Consider the following 26,158-nt stretch of genomic DNA (forward strand, 5'->3'; position numbering starts at 1 on the left):
CCTGTTTTCTTGCATGCCTTTTGTGCTATTAAACATTGTCATTTCTAGGATAAAAGAGTTTGGGTCTTCAGAGAGAAGTTTAATGTTTTCAGGATGTTAACAAGTGATCAATCAGCTCTCAGGATCTGTGGAAGGGTGAGAAGCAGGGCTTGTTAGGCCAGCTGCCTGAACATAAAAATATTTTAGCCTGTATTTTGATTTATACTAACTGTAGGGAAGAGTCTAGTAGTGATAGAGGCATTTTAGTCTGTAACTCAGGTATGGGTTTAGGAAATGAAATAGACTTATTTTGATTTGAAGCATAATGTATAAATTTATTATCATGTGGAAGAGTTTAGATACAACAGGTCCAAACAGTTGTCTTACATTTATTACAGTCCTACATTTATTACAAACTCTGCAAGATCTGTTTTCTCATTGCTGCAAGGTTTTGCTTGCTTAAGTAGTCTGTTCAGTCTCTCCTTAGCTTCCATTTTTGGGCTAAAGGTTCAAGGAACAGTGACACAGGGGAAACAAGGAAGCAGGTGCCAGCAAAAATGAAGGAGCAGGCATAAGTCTGAGTGTAATCATACAGCCAACCTGTAAGGAAGAGACTAGGGTTCAGTTATTAACGCATTTGGATTTTCACTCAAGATGAAAACCTTGAAAATATTCCCATTAACAACCATCTGTTTTGTTACCTCTTCCATGGTATTACTACTTCAGAACTCATAGAAACAACCTGCTGCTTAGCAACCAAATTCTCTTCTAGTGAGCATTGTTAACGATATGGTAACAGGTCAGGGGCCATATTTGTGACATTTCTAATGTGATACTTCATAGAATGTTAATATTAACAGAAATGGGAAAAAGGCAAAGAAATATGCGATACTTCCTCCTCTTCTGCAAGACTGCATGCCTTCATAAAAATGATTGTCTCATCCCACCCCTAACATTTTCTAATTTTTGCAGTTAGTTCTCATGACATGCCAAGCTTACTGCATTGTAGTGAGTGAAATATGTTCTTTGGTGTACACAAACGAATCCCCATGGCCGTGTTTGGTAAGAGCAGAGGTTTATTTCTTTGCATGATGGTATTTCCATATTCTGGCAAACTGTTTTAAAATGTACCACCAGAGGGCTCATATCTTACTGTTTCTACGTGGCAATGGTAGGAATCTGTTTCGATGTAGTCTTAATGGGCTCCAGACAGGACAACATCTGGTTGATGTTCATGGGGTGCTTCCATGTGTCAATCATCAAATCACAACAAAGGAGAACATAAGACGAGACCTGTTGGATTAGACTGAAGTCTCTTGTGGCCAGCTTGATGCCTCCAGGGAGCCTACACACAGCATGAAGGCAGCAGCCCTCCCCTGTAGTATGTCTCAATATCAGATGATTGGCATTGAGAAATATACTGCCTCTGAATATGCAGCTTACATTTAGCTATCATAGCTAATGCCCATTGAAAAGCCTGCCCCCATGAATTTATCTAAACTTTTTAAAAGGCTAAGCTAGAGTCCATTACCACTTCCTGTGGTATTCCATACATTCACTATGCATTTTGTGAAGCAGTAGAATCAGAATGGGAAAAGTACTATCCGCCAATTTCACTGGCTTGACCGCAACTTCTAATAATATGAGAGGGAGAAACATCTTTCTGTATACCTTATGCATGTCCACACCATGCATGCTTTTATAAACCTGTTTATAGTCCCCCTATTTGTCTTAAAAAAACAACAACCACTGAAGCCTCCTGATCATTATAGTTGCTCTGTTCTGTACCTTTTTCAGTGGTGGTCTACTCTGAGATGTGACAAGACTACAGTCCCATTCCTAATGATGCCCAGTAGTTTTTGCCTTTTTCACTGCTGCTTTATACTGAGATATTTGCATTCACTTGCCCACCACAACCCAACATAGCCTTCCTAGTAGCTACAGTCACAGCAAATTCAAAACCCATCAGTGTACTGTATATATGAAGTTAAGATATTTTGCCCTACCATTCATCACTTTGGGATTTAATAGATTGATTCTCATTTGTCGAGTTTAAAGAGATCTTTCTGAAAAACTTCAGTCTGCTTTGGATTTTGCTATCCTGAATAATTTGTTGTCCATGAACTTGGTTAACTCACAGCTCATCCCTGACTTCAGATCATTCATTCATTCATTTATTTATTTATTTATTTATTTATTTATTTATTTGTATTAAAACTTTTATACCGCCCTTCCAAAAGGCTCAGGGCGGTTTACATTAAAACACCATTAAATTCAATTAATAATTAAAACAAAAATTATAAAGCATAAAAACAATAATTAACAATTAAAAACACCGTAAAACAACAATTAAATAATCAGAAGCATTTAAAAACAACTTTTAAAAAGCTGAAAAAGTCTGGTTGAAGAGAGGTGTTTTCAGGTGTTTTTTAAAAAAAATGCCAGAGAGAGAGGATCGTATCTCAGCAGGGAGCGCATTCCACAATCTCTGGGCAGCAGCCGAGAAGGCCCGTCTCTGTGTAGCCACCAAATGAGTTGGCGGCAACTAGAGACGGACCTCCTCAAGTGACCTCAATGGGCGGTGGGGCTCATAGCGAAGAAGACGCTCTCTTAAATACCCATTTATACCCATTTATAAATAAGTTAAACAGCATGTTTAATGCTAATATTTTTACAGGTTCTTGAGAAAATTCACAGCTTCTTTCCATTATTCAAACATCCATATACTCCTGCCCTCTACTACTTCTTGTTTGAATATTAATCCTAACAATCTGTCCTCTTTGCTGGACATTTTCAAAAGCTTTTTGGAAGTACATAAAGTCTGTTTTGATCACCCCGCCTACATGTTTGACGACATCCTCAAATAATTCTAAAAGTTGAAGGAAGCACTTCCATTTGCAGAAGCCATGCTGATTTCCTTCAGCAAGACTTGTTCTGTATGTTTATCGTTTCCAGCTTTAACAGTGCTTTCTGCCAGTTAAGCTAGGGCAGAGGTTAAGTTAAAGTCTCATTTCCAGGTTCCACCTCTCTTTAAAAACTGATGTTGGATTGACTGCTCCCAATTTGGTAAGCCACCTCCTTCCATATGAACTTGGCCACTGCTTGAGAGCAGCAGCACTGTAGGTGCCCCCACATTAAAGGGTTAGGGAAGTAATGATAGGAGCATAATATTTCTGTAGTGGTGCTCCAGTTGTGGAAGTGCCTCCCCAGAGACACTTGTACAGGGTCTACTTTGCTAACTTTTAAGTGCCAAGACAGTACAACTTTATTTCCCTGAGCTTTTAATTGTTGGTATATCTCTAATCTTACTTGCTGATCTAGTGTTCTAATGGTTTGTTTTTGCTTCTCGCTATTTTATTGGTTTTTGTATGTTATTTTTATTTATAAATATTTATTTATAAATATAAATTTATTTATAAATATTAAAGTGTGTTAAGTTATCTGAATTGAATTTATTCTCGATTGAAAATTCTACTAAAAGGCAAAATACCAATGTTTTAAACAAATGTTTTAATTAAGTTGAGCAGTTTCACATTGGACTTCTTTAAAAACTCTTGGGTGGATGCCTTTTGGTTCCAGTGACTTGTAGATTTGTAATTTGTCAGTTGGCTCTAAAACTTGATCCTTTATTGTCTCTGTTAGACATAGCTCCTCTCCAAAAGCAACTTTTCAGATGTGGGTGTCTCTACAGTTTCTTCAAAAATGAAGATCAGTACAAAGAAGATCAATACTTACCCTCTCTGCAAGCTTCCTGTACTCATTTGCACAATTGACACCTAAAGGTACCTTCCTGGCTGATTTCCTACTCTTGATATATTTAAATACATTTTTGTATACATTTTTGATATATTTAAATACATTTTGCATACATATTCTTGGACTTGGTCATACCCTTTCTGATCAGTAGTATACAATTTATCTAAACTTTTTAAAAATATAACATTGTATATCTTGCATCCAAATATAAATACTTTTCTCTAAGCTTTTAAATAATTCAACTTCCTGAACATTTACACACATTCTCTTTCTCTTCCTTTCTTTCTCTCTGTCTCTCATTCATATAGATAGATAGATAGATAGATAGATAGTGTGTTCCCAAGTGGTTTAGCATTTTTACATTTTACATTTTTAACCAGATATATTGAATGTCAAAGAAGTACCACAGTTAATGCACAAAAATAGAAGCTAAGCTTGTTTTCTCTGCCTAACATTCCTGGATTATCTAGTCACCTTTTCAGTTTGATGCCAATTAGACCAACTGGTATATCTATTTTTCTTGATGGTGTGCAGGTTATGCTACAGATTTCTTCTTTTTTGCCTCTCATGGGACTGAGAGAAGGAAGTTAGGACAAATTATGATCACTAAAAGAATGAGGCCCTAATTTGCCAAGCAGTAGACAGATTTCAGTTCCTTTTTAAGAAAGACAGGAATAAGACAAAAGGAAGAGACAGAATAAGAAAAGGGATATACAATTTAAGAAAGCTGAGGAGAGAATATAAGTGTGAAAGAGGGACTGAAGACTGGGGTAGCAAGCAGATGCCTAGTCTGTAGTGGACAATATTTAAATATTAAGTAGGTGATAGTATGCAGTTGCTCTTGCTCCTGTCTCTACTGGCTAGGCTGAAGTTCATTCTTACTTCCTAGGGTTTCCCCCCCCTCCCAGAATGCTTGTCTGTATGCTACAGGGCAGAAGAAAATATGGAGAACTCTAATGCATATTCTATTTTCTCCCTCCCTGGACATTTTGCAGATCTTTTTAAAATCCTTTTTGTGGTGACTCTTACTGATAGGTGAATCAAAGTCTAGAGAGAGAGTGCCCTATACAGTGGGTTACATTTTGAAAAAAATGCAATACAATACAAGATGCTTCTCAGTTTTGCTCTCCGGCTTACTTTTGGCAGAGTGGAATCAGTAGCATTAGTTCAAGGGAAGGAGAAAAAGATTGCTGCTTGTGTTACCTGCAATGGGAGGCCCAGCGATGACTCCAAATCCAGCAATGAATGAGGCAAGTCCCAAAGCTGTGTGGAATTGAGGGGCACCTACGAGATCTACCTGTTGAAAAGACCAGTGTTTGTTGTTCCTTGTGCACATTATAGTGTTGCTTATAAATGCTATGGTCACTCATCATCATTCCTTTCCAAACTAATTTGAGTATTTCATTCACTTCCAGTTTGAAAATTGGAATTTTGACACCAGGATTTTCAATTCAGAACTTCTGGCTCTGTGGCTAATAGCCAAGCATGCTTCTCCAGTATCCTACTGTTACCAGTTTCCCCAGCTCAGTAGACCAGAGGAGAAACCAGTCCAAGGTACAGAGAGTTGCAGATACATGTAGCTTGGATTAGAGTGGTACTTTCTCATATGTTGGACTTGCCAAAAGTGTTGACTATCACTGATGTAAGCAATCTAAAATTAGCAGTGGATAGCATCCAGACTTTTAGCAGGATAGTTCTCATCAGTTGGAGCTCCTTCCATTCACAAATGTACCCCTCGTGCAAGGACCCCTTTGGTGAGCACAATGTCCCTTTCTGTGAACAGAAGGAGCTTCTGCTGATGGAGCACCACTCTGCTAAAGGTCTGGATAGTACCTATTGGTCAGACATATTTTGTAAAGCAATTTTGTTTTAAACTATGGATCCAATTGAAAGGTAAGATGCTTTAATTGTACCAAGGTAAGTTGCAGAATTATGAGAATATACATACTGGAAGATGCAAAATTACTCTTATTTAAGCACATTTAATTATGTCACAGGCAAGAAGATACAGAGGCCCAGCCTGGGTTAGGCTGTGTGTGAGAACTGCTGGGATCGGGCAGGGTCCTGGCATGGCAGCTGTTAGCCTGGGTTAATGGTGCCAGCCTGTCATTAACCCAGACTCTGGAATCATGTGTCTCCTTGGGCTATGTTTAGCCCTAGGAGACATAGACGGGTGCCTAGAGTGCCTGTCTCCTGGGGGAATCCAATGTACTGTGCATTGTGGGATACCTGGAGGCCGTGAAGTGTCCTCCCAGAGCTCTACGCTGCCTGGTGCAGCAGTAGATAGTCTGGGAGCCTAGTTCACGCTCCCAGCAATAGTCCCTGGCTTGTCTGTGGGGGGAAGTAATCTTCGTGGTGCTCTACTCCCGCTCGCCTGCTCGTGTGAATGGCTCCATAGAATGTTACATTTTCTACAAGTCTTTCACTGATAAATGCATGTATAGACCTGCTTGATTTGGTAGTACATCTAACCCAACCGCTTCTGAGTTGTTTGGCACTGTCATCTGGAACTGGAAGAGCAACAAGTGAGAAAAGCTGTTGCTTTTTTCCTGCATCAGGAATATTCATCCTATCCTGCAAATTGCATGGCCTTTGCTGCTTCTGCAGTTGCCTTTTTGTCTGCAGCATCTTGAGCTCGAAGTAACCAGTGTGATCTCTCCAAAGTTCCCAGTATATGTGGATTGCGGAGGCTGAGCATATGCTGGACACTCAACCTGTACCTCGTTAATATCACCAGAATAACTCTAAATGGGAATGTTCTCACTCTTTTTCCTCCCAAACATTTCTGATTTGTTGTGCTTTTGCCTTTACACATTACTGTTTGCAACCAAACTGTTGCTGCAGCAGCTCTTTAAGTGTGTCCCCAGTATGGCACAGGAATGCTGTGAAGTATGAGCTAAAGCTTAAAATAACACTTACATCTGAAGATGGACTAAAATATGTCATCTTCAATTTATTATTTCATCTTTGAGTATAGAAGTAAATGAGAGTCTTGGATACTCCGTGCTTTTAAAAAAGTAGACCAGAGTTTTCTGTGTAGAGAAGTGCTGCCCCACTATTATGGCTTTTAACGACCTTTTCCCTACTTACCAGCACAGGAAGCAACAGAGCCATGTAGCCGCCACTGAAAACAGCAAAAGTTACAGAATAGGCCATAAGTAGTGGGAAGGTTGTGGCCAGGGGGCACAGCAGGTTAGTAATACCACAAAGAATGAGGTATGCCTTATGATAATGATACTTCTTGATCCAGTTCTGATCTGCAATCCATCCAGAGAGCAATAGGCAGATTGTCTCTATTATTGCTAAAGGGGAGGGAAAGACACTCATGAATGTCTAAACAAAAATCTCCTTAGAATTGTTAAAATTAACAAAGGGCTGGAGAGAACTTTGTACCCATTAATTGTCCCTCACCAACCGTGAAGGTTCCGTTCCTGAAAACCCTTGCGGTTGGCGAATGTGCGTTAGGCGAGACATTGACATGAATGGGAAACGGGTTAGGGGAATCGTGATCAGGGAAAGTACCTAAAAAGAAGAAAAAATAGAAAAACCACCCCTTGACCCTCAGAAATGACCCCCCCGAAACCACCCAAATTTTTGAAAAAAGGTGCTAAACTGCAAATACTCAGGTTGTGATTGGCGAGGGCGGTGACAATTTCCCTATCGCGTGATTGGGAAATCTGCAATTGATGAGGGACTGTACCTATTGAGGGTATATTGTATACAAGCGCTATAAAGTGCATGTAAAAATTTTAAATGGCATTCAAAAAGGCTGATAATACACATCATAGAAGGGGATGTTAATTGAAGAACTTTTCCCCTCCCTTAATGTTTGCTTTTCTCCCGTGCAGATCCAATACTTGTGGTGGTGGAGGATAGACTGCTTGTTAATGTAAAGTAGAATATTAAAACAGTCAGAATCCCCTTAGATTGTTAGTGAAATGGGGGGGGGGAACAGATTAAAACTCATGGGAGGCTAAACTATCCAAAGGAAAGGAAAACAAAAAACCTCCAGCAATTTAAACAATGTCCTTCTTATGCACTTCACAATTTGCATACCTTTATTTTTAGGATATATCTCATTAGCTCCCAGACCTTTGTTTTTTGTTCAGGATTCATTTGTTCTAATTTGACTAAGTCATCTATCCATTATTTTATATTTCATCATTGGCCAATACTGATTACCTGGTGATACACCCATAAAGGTCTCAGCAATCACCAACTCAATCACAATTTAGGAAACATTTTATGAACCAATATCAAGCTCCCAAAAGCCTTGACTCTTATTTCTCTGAAATAGAAAAGACTGCATGCAGCTGCGGAAATTCATTTTCCTGGGTGTAGAAGATTGCACGCATGCAAAGAATGTTTTTTGCAAGGAAAACCTCAGCTGCATATGCATATCTGGTGAATTTTACATTTCAGGATTTTGGCTGCTTTTAATTAACATCCGCTTTAAGTTACTCCCTTTATTCTAGATCCCTGTTCAACAACTAGATTTCTTGAAGAGCTGTTCTGTGAATGTAATGAGCGGTTAGGACGGAATCCCAGAATGGCCTGTGGGTAAGTCCTTGTCACAGATGCCATTCTTCATGTGTCTCACTCACCTTTTATGTGGCAGTTGGGCAGAAGGGAGGGAGACAAGTATCATTTTCAGGTGGACTAGGTTAGTTCTGGGACCTCAAGTTGCCAATTCCTATTCTGTATTCATGTCTGCAAGTGAAAATCTGAAGAATTGATTTCACTGAGAATCAATATTTTGTTCAATAAAGCCATTTTAATTATTTGAGTTGGTTTCTTATTTTATAATTAAAAGTCAAAGGAGGAGGGAACAGATTTTGTTGAGCACAATTTTATCTTAAAGACATTATAAACTAGTATATATATTTTTGTTTTTCTGTATGGGTTGTCAGCACTTTATATACTAGTCAATATGTAATTTGAGACAGTAGTAGTAGTAGTAGTAATATGTCTATCTATATATATATGATTCTCTTACGGCCAACCTGAAAGAGAACTATGTCCGGATGTGTCCAGAGCATCTGGATGCCTGGAACCATTGCCTAGGGAGGAAGCGGCAGTGAGGGAGGGAGGCAGAATTGAGGGGTGGAGGATGGAGGAAGAAAGGAGGAAAGGCAGAGTGGGGGGGGGGAGGAAAGGAGGACAGGCAGAGTGTGGGGGGAGAAGGACAACAGCCGGAGTCGGGTGAGTGGTCGTGGTGGGGAGAGTGCAAGCGAGAGAGTGGGGGGGGGAAGCGAGAGAGAGGTGGGGAGAGTGCGAGCGAGAGAGTGGTGGGAAGAAGAGAGCGAGTGGTGTGGGGAGAGTGTGAGTGAGAGTGGTGGGGAGGGGAGAATGAGAGAGAGTGGTGGTGGGGGGATGCCACAGGCTCAGTGCACTACTGCACAGATGCTCTGTGTGGGGTCAGCAAACCCCCCAAAAAAGTAAACTACTGCACAGATGCTCTGTGTGGGTTCACTATTCTCTTTCCTAATGTTCTTGCTCTTAGTGTTTTAGCACTTGGATTGATGTTTTTAGGGAGCTGTCTAGTACTCCAGAATTCAGGTTCATTTTTTCAAATCAAATTTCATCTAATTTTGCCCACTCCTATATTTCTCAGATCTTTTGTAAGCTGCTGTCAAACTTATGATCAACAGGTTTCAGGGCTTCTTTTATAAAGTGATGTGTCTTGAACCGTAAGCAGCTGTTTAGTATTAGGGTTGTATCTTATGCTAGTTTCTTATCTACAGGGATTATAATTAAGTGCCCCATTCCTCTATTGGGTGGGTGTGACTGATGTATTGGGTGTGACCCCCCCCAATACATTGGATAGGTAAATTGTATACAATGAGGTTTTTAAAGCCACATAAGGGGAAAAAGACATTAAAAGAGTGTTTCTTACCAGCCACTGAAATGATATAAGCGGAGTCCATTGGGTTTATGCCCAGTGTTTTGGCTCTGGCTGCAAGGTGAAAGGTGGGAATAAAGTAGGCTAGCTGGCTGAACATAAAAGACCATGTGAAAATGTAGAAGAAGGGGTTTTTCAGCTCCGAAAAATCTAAATGACACCACTTGCAGAAAAAAGGCTGTGGCTTGGAATTTCCACCCTTGCTTGGAGGAAAATAGCTTGGACTATTAGCTTGGTTCTCATTCCTACTTGGATAGCTGATTGTCATGTTATCTTTCTCTGTTGCTTCCAAACAGTTGTAGTTTACTGGGGCTACCTGTTGGACTTCTCCAGCCAGTTGCAGCTTGTTAGTATCTGAGCATTCTTGATTAGGGAATTCCACCATAGCACATACTTCATTTGAGCTGTTCTGTGGAAATGTACCATGTATGCATTTCTGGTTGTCTTCATTTTTTGGAGCTACATATTTCATTTGTTTCAGATTAATTGGTCGGAGTAGCATGCTAGAAGGTACAAGGTTCAACATCAAACCACCATATATCACTAGGGAACCTAATTGAATGGAAAGAGACTAAAGTGATTTACCATTCAAAACAAATCAGAGAAAGTAAAATAGTTAACATTTTTAATATTTATAATTGGCAAAAAGATTAGTTCTTATAAAAGCCTGATTTTTTTCCATTTCAACTATTTTTATTCTTGTGATGGTATTTATTTTCCAGTGACATCCTATGATAAGATAATCAGAGGTGAAAAAAAGGAGTACTGCCAAACTTGTGCCAATCTCTTGGTTCTGTAAACTGCTCTGCTAAAAAGGGCAATTCAGAAACAGGCAAAACAACCCAGACTAGATGCCGCAAGGAGCTAGGGGGCAATACTACACCCAGATGTGAAAACGCCAAGATTGACAGTGTGGAGAATAGGCTTCTAAAAGAGATTGAACATCAGGAAGCCATCTACTAGGAAAAAGGGTGTAAGTGGGAACGTTTTAAGTGTGTATGTGATTGCGGGCAGCATTAGAACACAAAGCCTCTTTGCTGCAGGGGGTTCAAGGGCATCTCACGTGTGGGGTTATGCGACCCACGTGACTCCGAAGCAGGACTATGATGATTAGCCTAGGTTTTAAGTCAGGAAGGAGCAAACCCCTCCTCAGTTCTTTTTAGTAGAACACAAAGCATCTTTACATCAAGCTCTGCTGTATATGACATCTTTGAAGATTGCAGGCTTAGCAATCTGCAGGTTTTTAATGTGTCACTAAAGATTCATCTTGTGGCTATATCTTCAAGGCACACAGGATGGGATAGACAGTTCTCTCAGTCTGCCTGCAAAAGATTTCTCAAAGGTCTGAACAATCTCTACCCACCTATACATAAACCCATTGAACAATGGAGTCTGTTGCTAGTTCTGTCTTCCCTGACAGAGTCCTTTTGAACCTCTAGAAGAGGCTAGGGATGTGCACAAACCAATGCTTGGCCAGTTCAGCAGTGGGGTGTTACCGTTTAAGGAGCAGGGAGGGTGCTCATCCCTCCTCCTGTCAGCGCTGTCTCCAAAAACATTGGCATGGGGCAGCAGCATATCTCCTTGCCGCCTTGGTTAGCATTGGACCAGAAGTGGCCGTGTACGTGCGCATGCGCATCCTTGACATGTGCACGTGCACCGGCCACTTCCAGCCTGACACTGACCAGGGTGGCATGGAGGTATGCTGCCACCTCACACTGGCAGTTTTGGAGACATCGCTGGTGGGGGAAATGTGGCTGGGGGAGATAAGCACCCTCCCTGGCTCCTTAAAGGTAAGCCTGCCCTGCCCCCCGCTGCCGCCGAACCAGCCCAAACTCTGGACCTCCGAATCGGTTTGTGCACATCCTTAGAAGAGGCAACGTTAAAAGATGGTTACTCTGAAAGTGGTATTCTTGATAGCAATCACTACTGCTAAGGATGAGCAAGCTTTGAGAAATGCTGTACTATACACACAGTTTTTCCCACAAAGTGGTGATGTGTAATCCATCCATGAGGTCCCGGTGCAGAACCCGGTCCTTATGAATGCCAGTGGAGAACAATCCAGATGACAGTTTATATTCAAAAGAGCAAAGAGTTCTGCTTTCCTGTCCCCTTCTCCCTACGACTGTCCCTTGTATTCTTTCCTAAATCACTCTCAAGGGTTGATGGTCCCTCCAGAATAGTGTAGGATGGTGCATGGGTGGGTTGCGGGCGGGGGGGGGGGGCTTGCACTAGTGGAGACGCCTTTCTGCTCCCATAAGATGCCTTTGGATGCAACACTTTAGAGCTAAAGCAAAAATAAGATGGCAGAAGCTAAAAAGCCAGGAGACAATTTTGTCCTGACATGGTTTTGTCGATAATGAAAGTGAGATGAGGGAAGTGAAGGCTTACTAACCTTGCCAACCATAAACATCTATCAGAAATTGAACAAGAGGTGCTAGCGCAACACTCAGTCCCATTCCTGAGCGACCAATGGCATTGGCTAGAGCCAGCCGCTTCTTGAAGTACTTGACAATCATCACAGCTGCTATCTGATATAAGATAGCAAATCCCAGTCCTGAAGTGGAGAAGCAGCATAATGAATAAGCAGAACCTTTTATTCTTGGGGGTTACTGTAATCACATTCCGTCAATGTATGTGCTTATTGCAAGGTTATTTCTCTCTTTAAAAGCATCAATATATGGATTGCAATAGGAGGGTATGAACTTGACACACTCTACCCTACTTTCTAGGATCTCCAGCAGGTGGCAGTATAGTAGCTCACTTAGGATTTGGCAATACTGCATATTCTGTCTTATCCTGGAGGTAACAATCCCTTATCTTGCATTAACCTGGTTTATGTAATCAAGGGGCAAATCAAATGTTGCAATAAGCAACAAAGTGAGGTAAGATAGCAATGTGTTCTGTAACTTTACTGGGTCCTTTATTTATGGTTTTTCACTATGCAAGTTCAGTTTGCAAATATTCTTTAAAAGCTGTTAGGAACAATGGGAAAGATCTAAAGTGCCCCCCCCCCCCCGTGTCAACTCTGGCAGGGAAAATGCACACAATTTTTGTCCTTTTGGACCCATGCATGCTTAACTGTCTCAGAACACTGCTTTGTTTTTCAGACATTAGAGCAGAAGGAGATAATCCTTTCTGAAGGAAACATGCAAAGAAAAAAACCATAAGCCTCCCCACTCCTTATCTCTGTAGTAGCCAGTTAGTAACAACATAAACAGTTAAGCAGATAATCTTCACATACATTTTCACTAGAGAGGAAGTCTGTCACTGGCTTCTTTCCAGTCGCGTTAGCAGGGAACACTCACCTGCTAGAAATCCCATAGACACACAAAGGAAGGAGATGCTAGTGGCCAATGTGCTGATAAGATAGCCAGCACCAACCAGGCATGACCCAATCAGTGCTATCTTCCGTTCCCCTAGTATTTCACATGCTGTGGTTACCAGTGGAGCTAGAACACAGGTAGGTGAAAAACATAACTTCAGAAAAATGACACTGTCATAGCTTGTGAAAGCGTGGAAGCAGTTGGTAGGGGAGGCTGTTGTGGAAAAATGATATTACTGCTGGTTTTACAGGAATATTGAATTTAACATAGTACTAAATTGGGTCTCAAGCTGCAGCCCTCTTGCAAATGGCCTACAACTCTCATCATTCTTGGCTACTGGCCATTGTGATTGGCGTGATGGGAGTTGTAGTCCAACAACAGCTGGAGAGCTGTATTTTGAAACCCCTGTGTTAAATATATGGGAATTTGTTGTAGCTGTAGTAGGACTACATGGAGAACTTGTGCTGTGTAAACAACTGGGAAGATGAAATGCTTACTGGGACAAGACCAAGGACAGATGGGAAGGTGGTGTCCTTATCACATTTGTATAACATCTTTCCACAAAGAACTCAGAATGGCATACACAATATTTCTCCCATTTTATCCTCTCCCAGGCTGAGAAAAGTGACTGGTCCAAGGTCAGCAAGTAAATTTTATTGGCTAAGTGAATATATGAATTCTGCTGCTTTGCAATGGCTCCCAAGAAATATTAGCAGGAAAATGCTGCATTGTAGATATTGGCAATACTAGATTGTGTGGTTGTAGTAAACAATGATTTCTTCCTCACCTGCCATTACATCTTATAAACATTCAAATGTATTTAGGAGTGCTGCATGGGTAACTTAATGTTACTAGTTATTCAAGCATCCTCAGATTGTCTTGGTACCAACACTTCCTTAAGACTTCAGAACTGATCTTTGCAGCATCTGTTTAAAGAAATATATTTATGCTGACCTGCTAGGAATCGAAGAGCGGACATAGTAGAGCCAATCCAACTGATGTGTTCAGAAGAGCCACCAACATCTTCTTGAAAGACCACAAAGAAAATAGCAAAGCTTTTCAGTGTTCCCATGACAGCCACATTTACCTTAAACCGAACAAGACATATCAGTAAAGAACTGCACCATAAAATGGACTGCTGGCCGCCACTTGTTCCTGGCCAGCATAAATAACCCATTACTTTCTTTAGAAAACCATTTGTGTTGCAATTGGGGCAGGTGGGCTTTTCCCTGTATATTTGTAACTGTTTTGAGAGAGGGCAAAATTGTATAATGCAGCAGATGCCAGTTGGTCTCCAAAATCAGAAATCTTATCTCTGAGAAGTGGCTTGGCGAGCAGTAGGGTGATGGCCAGAGAAAGGGGTTCAGCACCTCTTCCCACTTGCTGTATCCCCTATGCTGCTTTACTACTGTTAGCAGTGACCTCCCTTAAGACACAGGTGTGCAGCCATCTGTTTGGTTCCATCAGGAAACATATGAAGGGAAATGTCTATACAGGACTGTCCTTATAGAGCGCTTGTGGGGTGCAGGGACCCCTTCCAGCTACTTTTAATGGCTGCAACAAGTGCATGAGGGGCCTCCACAGAGCAGGGCCCTGGATGGTCACCCTGCTTGCCCTGCCCTAAGGCGAGCCCTGCTTGTATACCCAAAACATGTCATGTGTGAGGTGGCTAAGTTCTTTCAGATGGTAGCTTCCCATGCCCCCAAATGGTTGTACCACACAATCAAGAGCACAGAAGAAATCTCCGGGAAGGTCAAATGCTCCCACATTCATCACAAGGGAGTTGGGCATGAGTACTGTACAGCCCACACTTGCCCCTGCCTGTTGGGTAGACTGGTAACTTGCTACAGCTAGCATAAAAACCTCTGGAACGTGTCTCCTAGTGCTAGAAATTAGGGCTTTCAAGATACAAATGAACTATAAAGAGATCAACTTGCTTGCACATATTTCAGAAATGTTTCTGAGTAAACTGCCCTGAGCCATTTTTGGAAGGGCAGTATAAATAAACAAGGATTCTGACCAGTCAGATGATTACATACAGCCTGAATAAGACCATTTAGATTTTCGGGCAAACAAAAGCAACCCACAAGAAGTTACAGCTTTGTCCCCATTTCCTACTTACCAGAAAAAAGTTAAGTACAATCATCCATCCCCACCCTCCGTCAGGAATATCCATACTATTGTCGTCTTTGCTGCTGTTTAGCACTGTTGGCTGACTTTCTGGCCTCTTTGTTCTTGTTGTGGCACATTCTGGGCTCTTGCAAGCAGCTGCAGTTGGCATTGTCAAAGTCCCCTTAAATGCAAAGCCTAGTTGTTTCTCAGCACAGGCGTACTCTCACAAAAAAAAAGCTTCCACTGTTGCTTTAACATGATCTGTACCCTGTACCCTTCTTAACGATTAACCACAAGTTTCTTAAACTTGGGAAGTATTCTGCCCTTAAGAATTAGGTACTGGAGGCAACTGACTAAGGGGACAACTGTCACCAAGATGGGCCTCTTAATTGTTGTCCTTGGCAGTTGTAGATTCCTTTTTCATAAAAGGAATGTCAGAGTTGAGGTTGCTTTGTCTTGATCTTCCCCTGTGCTGAAAGTAAAAGGCTCAGTTTACAAGCTAACTCTGTCCCACTACCTTCTGCAGTGCAAACAAATTTTTACCCTACAAAGGTAGGCATTTGAAGTCAATATCCAGAGTATTGTGTATTGGTTGTATTTGTGTACTGATGTGCTGTTACTGTTACTTTTTCCACACCCATCTGTTCTTTGGGTGGTTTATTTTGGTTTAGTCATTAAGCTACCTTGAATGGCAGAGACTTTTGAAAACCAAGAATACTTCATTCTTTTCCTGACTCAGCTCTTCAAACTTTCTGCGCTGCTTGCCTTACTGTGCTCTCAAAACAGAGACAGATGTGGGCTAGCACCAGAGGCCTAACTATCTCCTGTTCCTTTCCTGCTCTCCAGTCCAGGTAGATCCCATCAGCAGCACTGCTAAAGGGAGCTTAATGGAAGCTTTTTATCATGGAGGCCATAAGGAGAAGCCAAGGGAATTGCAAATGCTCCTAGGAAGCATTTCAAAATAAATGGCCTTTGGTACAGAAATCACTTGTTTTATAATGCTAGTAATTGCAAGATGACAATTCCAGGCCAAAATGTATTTACCTTTCTCTTCTCTTAATAGCCCTTCTGTAACTTTGAAGTGGTAAACACCGAAATTTGAAAACCTTTTTGCTTAGAAGCCTAAAGTTCCATTAAGATAGACTCCCCAGGGTCAGGGCTTGGAGAGTTATTGCCATTGGCTGAAACTAAGCCTCTTAAATAAGGCCAGCCCCTAGAAGCTAATCAAGCGTTCTAGAATTGCCTCTGGAGCAGAAACAGTTTCTAAAGACTGAATTTATGCAGCTAATTTAGCATGTACACCCTCCACCCCACCCCCCTTAAAGGAGACTATCTATAAAATTGTCAGCATTCATCCATTTCCAGGAATAGATGCAAGTAAATAGTCTCCTAGCTTAGTAACATAGCTTTCAGAACTAGCTAGGCATACTACTGTCAATGTGAGATTTTAGAGTTTATTTTTGAGGTCCCACGTTGCTAGCTATGATTTTGAGACAGCCCTATACTCTAGTTCCTTTCAAGTACAGCTGGGGGGCGGATGTAGCGATAAGGGGACCAGATCACAGCAACAAGAATCCTCTCACAGATATTCAGCTCTCCATTCGATCTGGCTCCTAAGTTATTTTATTTCTTTTCAATTTTTATACCACCTTTCATATAGCAATAGCACTTACATTTATATACCGCTCTATAGCCGGAGCTCTCTAAGCGGTTTACAATGATTTAGCATATTGCCCCCAACATTCTGGGTACTCATTTTACCAACCTCGGAAGGATGGAAGGCTGAGTCAACCTTGAGCCCCTGGTCAGGATCGAACTTGTAACCTTCTGGTTACAGGGCGGCAGTTTTACCACTGTGCCACCAGGGGCTCAAGGTTGACTCATATGGCATCCCAAGGCGGTTTACAAAAGTTAAAATACAGTAAGATTCCATAAACACATTTTAAAACCTTAAAATCAGTTCAACAGACCATAATAGGGATGTGGCCAAATGTTATTCGGCGCCAGCAGGGGTGGTACTTTAAGGGTGGGGGAGGGTGTACTCACCCCTCCCACCACACTGTTATTTTTAAGCCCCTCTGGGCAGCAGCGTTCCTCCCTGCCACCCCATTTCCCTCATCATCCAGAAGTGGCCGGAAGTAGCGACCACGTGTTTGCCCATTGCGTGCACACGCCCGTCTGCCATGCACGGGCACACTCGCAGTCACTACTTCTGGCCGATGAGGGAAATGGGGCGGCAGGGAGGAACGCTGCCGCTCAGAGGGGCTTAAAAATAATGGAGCGCTGGCGGGAGAAATGCGGTGGGAAGGGTGAATACACCCTCCCCCACCCTTAAAGTACCACCCCTGCCGGCGCCAAAATATTTCGGAGGCCTTATAATGTCCTCCAAAATATTTTGGGCTCAAGCCTAGATCATAATATTAAAACAGACAATTTTTTAAAGCTGGGAAAGCCTGGGTGAAAAGATGGGTTTTCAGGTGTTTTTTAAAAATTGCCAGAGATAGGGAGGATCGTATCTCAGCAGACAGTACATTCCACAATCACGGGGCAGCGACTCTCTGTGTAGCCACCAAATGAGTTGGCAGTAACTGGAGGCAGACCTCCTCAGATGACCTCAATGGGCGTTGGGGCTCATAGCGAAGAAGATGCTCTCTTAAATACTCAAGGCCTAAGCCGTTTAGGGCTTTATATGTTATAACTAGCACTTCGTATTTTGTCTGGAAACCTATTGGCAGCCAGTGTAGCTCCATCAGTAAAGGAGTAATGTGGTCTCTCCGAAATGATCCAGAGACCAACTTGGCTGCTGCTTTCTGAACCAACTGAAGTTTCCGGACTACGTACAAAGGCAGCCCCACTTAGAGTGCATTACAGAAGTCAAATCTGGAGGTTACTAACAGATGCACTACTGTTTTGATGTCATTGATCTCGAGAAATGGGCGCAGCTGGCGTATCAGCCGGAGCTGATATAAAGCACCCCTGGCCACCACCTCAACCTGAGAAACCAGGGAGAGGTGTGAATCCAGAAGTACTCCCACACTGTAAACCTGTTCCTTTTGAGGAAGTGTGACCCCATCTAGAACAGGGAGATCAAAATCGTCTCTGGAGTTCTGACCCCGCACAATAAGTACCTCTGTCATATCTGGATTCAGCTTCAGTTTATTCTCCCTCATCCAGCCCATTACTGCTTCTAGGCAGGCATTTAGGGAGGATATGCCAGCTCCTGAAGAAGTTGACATGGAGGAGTAGATCTGGGTGTCAGCAACTCCTCTTATGCGATTCGACTAGATCGGTTTCAGTTTGTGACTCCTGATGATGTGGACAAGCTGCTTGGGGAGGTGAGGCCTAGCACTTGTTCTCTTGACCCTTGTCCAACATGGCTTGTTCGATCCAGCAGGGAGGCTGTTGTAGACAGTCTGGTAGAAATCATAAATGCTTCTCTGAGGGAGGGCAGGATGCCTCCTTGTCTTTAGAAGAGGTCTAATGATTGCCTCCTTAAGAAGCCTGCATTAGATCCCTCAGAGTTGAGCAATTATAGGCCTGTTTCCAACCTCCCATGGCTGGGCAAGGTAATTGAGAAGGTGGTGGCCTCTCAGCTCCAGACGGTCTTGGAGGAAACTGATTATCTAGACCAGGCCTGCTAAACTTAGGCCCCCCAGCTGTTTTTGGACTACAATTCCCATAATCCCCAGTCACAGTGGACAATAGCCAGGAATTATGGGAGTTGTAGGCCAACATCTGCAGGAGGGCCGAAGTTGAACACCCAGCTCCAAATCCCCTGATGATCTCTCCCAGCGGTTTCATGTAGATGTTAAAAAGCATTGGAGGAAGTATGGAGCCTTGAGGGACACCATACTTAAGATCAGATTTTGAAGAGCAACAATCTCCAATCGACACCATCTGGAATCTGTCTGAGAGGTAGGAGTGCAACCACTGTAAAACAGTGCCTCCTACCCCCAACACCCTCAGACTTTCCAGAAGGATACTATTGTCGATCATATCGAAAGCTGCCGAGAGATCCAAAAGGACCAACAGAGTCACACTTCCTCTGTCAATTGCCAATTGGAGATCATCCATCAGGCCGACCAAGGCAGTCTCCACGCCATAGCCAGCCCGAAAACCAGTTTGAAATGGGTCTAGATAATCAGTTTCCTCCAAGACCGTCTGGAGCTGAGAGGCCACCACCTTCTCAATTACCCTGTTTCCCCGAAAGTAAGACCTACCCCGAAAGTAAGACCTAGCAGTAATTTCTGATGTACCGCTAATTGCCCTAGTGCATTTTTTGGGGCTAAAATTAATATAAGACACTGTCTTATTTTCGGGGAAACCCAGCCATGGGAGGTTGGAAACAGGCCTATAACTGCTCAACTGAGGGATCTAATGCAGGCTTCTTTAGAAGAGTCTAATAATTGCCTCCTTAAAACAAGGAGGCATCCTGCCCTCCCTCAGAATATAGAGGGAGAATAGAGTAGAATATAGCCATTCTAAACAACCATTTGTCCATGAATCAAAATACTGGCCAATATGCAGAATTACTCAAAAGTAGTCCCACTGAAATTTCAGTAGGGGCTAGTTATCAAGTTCCACCAATAATTCAATGCCTTTCTGTTATAACCCTTTCCCAAAAGGTTGGGAAAGGGTGTACAAAAACCTTAGATATCACTTGGATAAGCATGCACATTCTCTCCCCTCTCTCATCTTACAGGCATGCAACTTCCTGACCTTTTGTGGGAAGCAGTACTTTTATTTTATTTATTTGTCAAATTTGTACACCACCCCAAACTTGTGTCTGGGTGGTTAACAATAACATAAAACAAGTTAACACACAAATCTTAATTTAGGCAATCTAATAATCAAACAGATTAAAACTTAAATTTAAAAAGCTGAAAAGGCTTGGGTGAAGATGGGAATTTTCAAGTGCTTTTAAAAAATGTTCAGAGATGGGGAGGATTGTATTTCAGTAGAGGATAAATACTTGTTAAAATACTTTTAACAAGTATTTATCCCCTTCCCAAGGTGGATATCACACAAGGAAGACAAAATACATTGTTTGCTGCTTTTCCTTATTCCTTCAAAAGGCCTGCTTAAATAAAACTAGTTTTCCCTTGCCCTCTAAATGAGAAGGGGGTGAACAGAATTTTCCAGAGAGAAGAGTCTAATGCCACTACAGAAAAGGCCCTGTTGCTGCTCGCTGCCTGTCTCTCTGACAGCAAGGGCATCTGGCTACAATAGGCAGCCCTTTAGATATCCTGGTCTGAAGCCGTTAAGGGCTTTGAAGATAAATACCAGCACTTTGACCAACTGAAAGAGAAGTTAAGCACACAGGCATGGCAAGTTCACTGGAGCAAATCCTGCTTATGTAGCTGACTGCTGTGTTTGTCATCTCCATGTCTTTTTCAGAAGCAATCCCATGGAGTATATTGTAGAAGTCTAGTGTTTGAAGCTGCCAGGGCATGAACAACAATGGCACATTCTTCATTTCTAAGGCATTTTCAGCCCCAGAACAAGGTTGGAAGCCAGAATGAAATGGAGATAATGTCATCCAGAAGTTTTTGGAGCTTGGTCACCACAAGCTCAAGTATTGCAAATGCTTCATCCTGAAGCTGCTATTTTGCCAGTCTGCTTCTATCTTGGCAGATACAGTGTCTATCCCAAGGCCCAGGTCTTGCTTATGTGCTTGATGGGTAGTCCCCAGAGAATTATGACCCAAGGAAATAACAGTTTTGAGCTATCTTCTAAGTTCAGGATTGAGTGCTTTTTTACTGTCATCATAGATTTCAGGAATTAGCACTTGGTGTCCTGGTTTAGTGCCAAATCTATTCATATATCTATGTCGGGACAACTCAAAAACCTTCAAAGGAAGAAACTCAAATTAGAAAATGGGTAACAGAACTATCCAGATTGTTTGTACAGCTATCAAGACCAACAACTGCATAGAAGTTACACAGCTGTTAACATCCCTTTTTAATATCAGATAACTTGTGCTGTGAAAGCTCAAAGCATCAGGGATTCCAGTCTACCAAGGAAGGACCCCACTCTGAAGAGCACTACACTACATTCAGACCCCAGAGCACAGCCAGAGATACAAGATTAAAAAAAAACAGCATTCAGCCAAGTTGCACAATACATTTTGTTTTATTTGATTTCTAGGATTGATGATACCTCCTAAAGTCCTGTTTCTACAGCTACAAGACACGAAAGCATTCCAGGCTTAATAGTATGAGGTTCCAAAAAAATAAGAGTAACCAAATTCCCTGCCAACTTTCACAAGAGAATCTTTACAGTCAGACTGCCTAGTGACAATGGCCATTCAAGGCATGTTAGATCTTTAGAATGTTCCACAAAGGCAAGTTGTTAAACAGCAGAAAATGTTGTAGGTGTATGAGGTTAGGATGCCATTTTGTGTACTGCCACTGTGATGCCATCATGTTTCTGGATCATGATATTCCTGAGGGGGGAAAGGGAATGTGTGTTAACACACACAAAAAAATTCATAATTTGAAACTGGTCCTAAACAACCAAAATAGCAGGAATTTATCGCAGCTCAGCATTCCCCCCTTTTTAAAGTGCTTGATCATGTTGAATCTAATATCAACAGCTCTGAAGGGTTAAAGGAGTTCTATGCTATATTAGGGCCTTGGATGGTGACCTAATATCTTATACCCAGATAGCCTTGTTTTCATATCAAACAAGACTTTTCTGATTGGAGATAAATTATAATTAAGACACTTTTATAGAAAGTTTGAAACCCAAGCAACATTCAGTAGCTGTGGGTGCTGCCCCATATTCGACTACTTCTTACTAGAGACATTCAGGAGGAAGGTTCCAAGCTTCAAAATATTAATACTGTAGCTCTATTGTCTGGATGTTATACCTATGCATTTTGCAATTATTAGCTCTTCCCTCCTACAGAAGTTTTCCCCCTTCTAGCTTTTGAAGTGTACATTTAAAAGCTAGAATTAGTTTTGTAGAACTATCATGAATCAAGCCACATGCACGAAGGAAGAATCCTCCAGTCACAATATCCATATTACAGGAGCCCAGCTCATTCAGAATTATTACTATTTTATTATTATTTAACATTTTTATGGCAAACAATTTGTGCTTTCCTGGCTAAGTGTGCTATACAGGATGGATACAAAATCAATGATTTTTTAAAAATCCAGGCTTGCAAAATTATCTGCTCCGTTTGTCAAATTTCTAGTGCAACAAGCAGGAAGTTAAGCAGTCTTTTCCAAATATGCAGAAGACACTATCCCAGAAGCAGCAAACCAGTTTACCAGCTTATTTAAGCATCAGAAAGCAACTTAAGCAGTGGTCCTATTGAGCTATTTTACACAAAAGAAATAACTTTAAAGAATGCCTTCAAGAAGATACAATACAGTAGCACACAGTATCCAGTGATGGGATATTAAGAAATTAAAAGTAACAGATCCAAGTGTACATGCTTACCCAGTATCTGACTCCAGGCACACCACAGGAATATCTGTTGGATCAGATGTTAGTTTGGCTGCCTGCTGTGCTAGAACAGATATCACACCTGCATGTTCATCTGAAAGGGTGCCACGACCTAGAAGGCAATCAGGTATCATTTTAAATGAATAGCAAATGTAATACCAAATGCCCCTGCTAACTTGGCAAAGAGGCACCTTTTTAACGTGGTGATTCTCTTTTACTTAGCAGGGGGAGAGTAACTGGCCCTATCCACCCACAGCACAGTACCTCCAGTGACTGTTGCTGGTGCCTATCTTATGTTTCATTTTAGATTGTGAGCCCTTTGGGGACAGGGTTCAATTTTATTTATTATTTCTCTGTGTGAACTGCCCTAAGCCATTTTTGGAAGAGTAGTATAGAAATCAAATAAATAAATAGTTCAGAATGCAACTTTTTAAATAAAATGTAGGAACCGAAGCCAAGATTCTCTTTTCACCTGGTGTATTTAGCACTATATTTAGCACTACTACTATGAATATTTTTAGTAAAACACAACCAACCCAAAACACACTCACACAGATTAACCCAGAGGAAAGAAAACTGGAAGCTTGACTTGCAAGACCTTCCTCTAACCCCACTCCACTTTTTAAAAACGCCAGCTTAAAGTAAGCCATAGTGCACAAGTAAGAGCTCTCACCCAAATCCTATACTTTAAATCTATAACGGAAGTATATGTAACAGAAGTGTTGATTGAGTCTCACTATATTTTAAATAGAAGAGTACTATTTCATATAACACAACTAAAATTCACAGCTACAAAATTTGAAGAATCTTAAAAAAGAAATCTTAAAATCTTAAGAATAGAGCAAGATATTCATGGATGATAAGTCTGTCAAAGGCTAGGTGGAACCTCCAAGTCCAAAAGGCAGTTCTTTTCAATTTCCAGATACTGTGAACAAATAATGAAAGGTTTGACACCTTCATGAATAAATTTCCTAGGGTCATCTAACTGGCTACTATTGGAAACAAAAGAAATGGATTATTAAGTTTATGTCCCACTTTTCAGCCATCATGTCCTTAAAGTAGCTTAGAAATGTAAGAATACAAGTATTGTATTATATTACATCCCACCTGCCCCATAGCTTAGAGCAGGACACTTATTTGGTGTCATTATGCTATTTCTGGCTGCAGCAGAAATACTGTAATAGCAGCAGAAAGTTTCCCTACTTTTCACACTCCTCTTTACACATGAAGCTTTAGTTTGTGGGTGTTGACAATAGTACTCAGTGCAAAAGCCATGTTCAGAAGTGCTCATTTTATTACAAATATATGAAGCACGTTTTATTACAAATATATGAAACAGGACTAAGCCTGGCTCAGGAGAACCAGTATAGCATAGTGGCTAGTGCGTTGGACTAGGAACCGGGAAAACCCAAGTTCAAATCCCCATTCAACCATGAAACTCACTGGGTGACTCTGGGCCAGTCATGTATCTCTCAGCCTAACCTACCTCACAGGGTTGTTGTGAGGATAAACAAGCATGCACACTGCTCTAAGCTCCTTGGAGGAATAGCAGGATATAAGTGTATAAATAAATAAAGCTGTGCTGTAAAAGGCTCTTTTCTAGTACTTCCATCTGCTTCATTTTCCCTTCTTTGATCTAATCCTCTGTCCTTTCACCATTCCACTTTCCTCATTCTCATTCTATACTCATGCCCTTTTGCAATTTTTTTAACCTCTTTTCTCCCCACTCCTGCAAGACTGCCTAGCTTGCCTTATTTCTTGTTGCCAAAGAATGGCAACAATAGAACTAGCTGGGAAGGAATAGGTGTCAAATAAAGGGAGTACCAGCTAGTTCCTTGGGATGGACAGACACAAGTTTGTTTCTGTACATCTCAGGCAACAACAGAAGGGAAAGTGAAGGAGGAAATACATATTCTAGATCTGGAATGGAGAAAAGATTGCTGGGTGAGAAATAGGCAATGGAGAAGAGGCTGCTGGATGAGAAAGAGTATGTACATATTGGCACAAACAAGAGCCAAGAAGTATGACTTCCTGCCTTTTCCTGGAGTAATTCCAGGTCAATTGAAAAAGTGGCAGTGAGATTTCTGTAGCCCTATATTAGTGATGATCAGCTGGCAACGACCTTTTATTTGCCCTTTCTTCACACTTCTCATGCACAAGAGCTTCCGTGTTGTGCTGGTCATAGACTGTACTAAACCTTGAACTGAACACACACAAGAGCATTTGGAAGGCATGGGAACAATAGTGCTCATCATTGTTTGACTTCAGGTAAGTTTGGCCTGCATAATACAAACAACTCGTAATTATGCATTTTAGAACTGTGTAAGATAAGGAAACACTGCAAACTTACAAAAGAGATTTTGTTTATTCAATTCGATTTATATACTGCCCTTACAAAAAGGCTCAGGGAGATAACAGTATGCACTAAATAAAAATAAATAAATATTAGTTGTGCATGCCATACAATTCAGGTAGGCTGGCCTGAAATCTGGAGCAGTTGCCACATGGTTTAGGACAGGGTTGAGACAATTCTTCATAGATTTGAATTTCTGTTGCTGTTGTGAAAATGACAGTTAAACAGCATGGCAGTCAGCTGCTTAAGCAGGAAGAGAGAGATTTTCGGGTGCTAAGAGAGAAAGTAAAAGGAAGTGGTAACCAAGGAAAGGAAAGCCGGAGCTAATATGCTTTTAAATCCTGACAGTATCCCTGAAAGCACAAAGAGAACGCACTTGGTAATAATAGAATTTCTATATTACGTACAGCCCATATTTAGTCCCTGAGAATCGGTGCACAGGACCCCTGCAATGGACGGATTCTTCATTCTAGAGAAAGAGGGGAAGGCAGAGATCAGAAACTTACTATGAAGAAACACAGCAAAGGAGAAAACCATATCAACATTATCATTCCCCTCTGCCCCCCGAGTTGCTCAAGCAGCAACGGCAAGAGAAGCCCTTCATGCACACATTCCCAGGACTTACGTATCTTCCAAATGATGCTCCAGTGCACCTTCCATGTTGCCCTGATCTACAGCCTCTTCCGCATCCACGAGATTTTTTGTCAGCTGATCTGTATTCACGTGATAAGAGGGTGGGTGGAGGATGAGGGAAAGTTGGACGGCGGCTCAGTAGGATCACGATTCTTCGAATTTCCCAATACAGAGGGAGAGCGAAGATTAGGCTTTACTTGACTTCTGCCATAGTTTAGGGGGCGGGGTGCTCGGCGCTGTGCCTCTGCTGGTCTCCCCATTTCCCCCCTCGCCCCGGCAAGTGGACTGTGCTGGCGCCGGCAGCTGCCTGGCATGCTCTCAGTTGCGGCACTGGAAGAAGGGGGGCGAGGGGGGGGGGCGTACAAAAGGGGCAAGTCCTTTTATGGATGGGCCAGTTGTGCACCACATATTAGATTTCTGAAACAGAGAGCGGCGCGGCAAGCACTTTTCTGGGGCGTGCGCCCCTGGAGCCGTCCCCTGGGCAATTTAGTAGAGAGGGTTCATTCATCTCCAGTGGCGCTGCCCAGAATAGCATGAGCCGCCGCCACCCTGCAGACTCTCTCGTCTTCTCCCTCCCTGGGTCAGGTAACAGGGAGTAGGATTAGGCCCGGTGTGGCCTCCCGCAATGGAGAGGATGTTTGGGTC

The 26,158-nt window shown here is 41.9% G+C and overlaps 2 protein-coding genes across 4 annotated transcripts; both read right to left on the reverse strand.

Moving 5' to 3' along the window:
• Positions 1-242: 242 nt before the first annotated feature.
• On the reverse strand, positions 243-15,652 carry SLC16A4 (solute carrier family 16 member 4). 3 transcript variants are annotated; one of them, XM_053245517.1, is made up of 8 exons: positions 15,083-15,652; positions 13,915-14,047; positions 12,943-13,086; positions 12,030-12,191; positions 9,632-10,189; positions 6,826-7,037; positions 4,939-5,032; positions 243-579 (listed from the first exon to the last, which is right to left on the reverse strand). In XM_053245517.1, the coding sequence occupies exons 1-8, from the start codon at positions 15,239-15,241 to the stop codon at positions 452-454; spliced, it is 1,590 nt and encodes a 529-aa protein (XP_053101492.1). In that variant the 5' UTR covers positions 15,242-15,652; the 3' UTR covers positions 243-451. The 3 variants fall into 3 exon arrangements, with proteins under 3 accessions (XP_053101492.1, XP_053101494.1, XP_053101493.1); XM_053245518.1 differs by lacking the exon at positions 243-579 and adding an exon at positions 2,270-3,673; XM_053245519.1 differs by lacking the exon at positions 12,030-12,191.
• A 5,533-nt stretch (positions 15,653-21,185) lies between these two features.
• LAMTOR5 (late endosomal/lysosomal adaptor, MAPK and MTOR activator 5) lies at positions 21,186-25,655 on the reverse strand. Its single transcript, XM_053313687.1, has 4 exons — positions 25,506-25,655; positions 25,288-25,349; positions 22,522-22,639; positions 21,186-21,517 (listed from the first exon to the last, which is right to left on the reverse strand). Exons 1-4 carry the CDS (start codon positions 25,538-25,540, stop codon positions 21,457-21,459), a joined length of 276 nt encoding a protein of 91 aa, XP_053169662.1. The 5' UTR covers positions 25,541-25,655; the 3' UTR covers positions 21,186-21,456.
• Positions 25,656-26,158: the final 503 nt, after the last annotated feature.

The sequence above is a fragment of the Hemicordylus capensis genome, chromosome 4 (assembly GCF_027244095.1).
Source record: "Hemicordylus capensis ecotype Gifberg chromosome 4, rHemCap1.1.pri, whole genome shotgun sequence".
Classification (NCBI taxonomy): Eukaryota; Metazoa; Chordata; class Lepidosauria; order Squamata; family Cordylidae; genus Hemicordylus; species Hemicordylus capensis.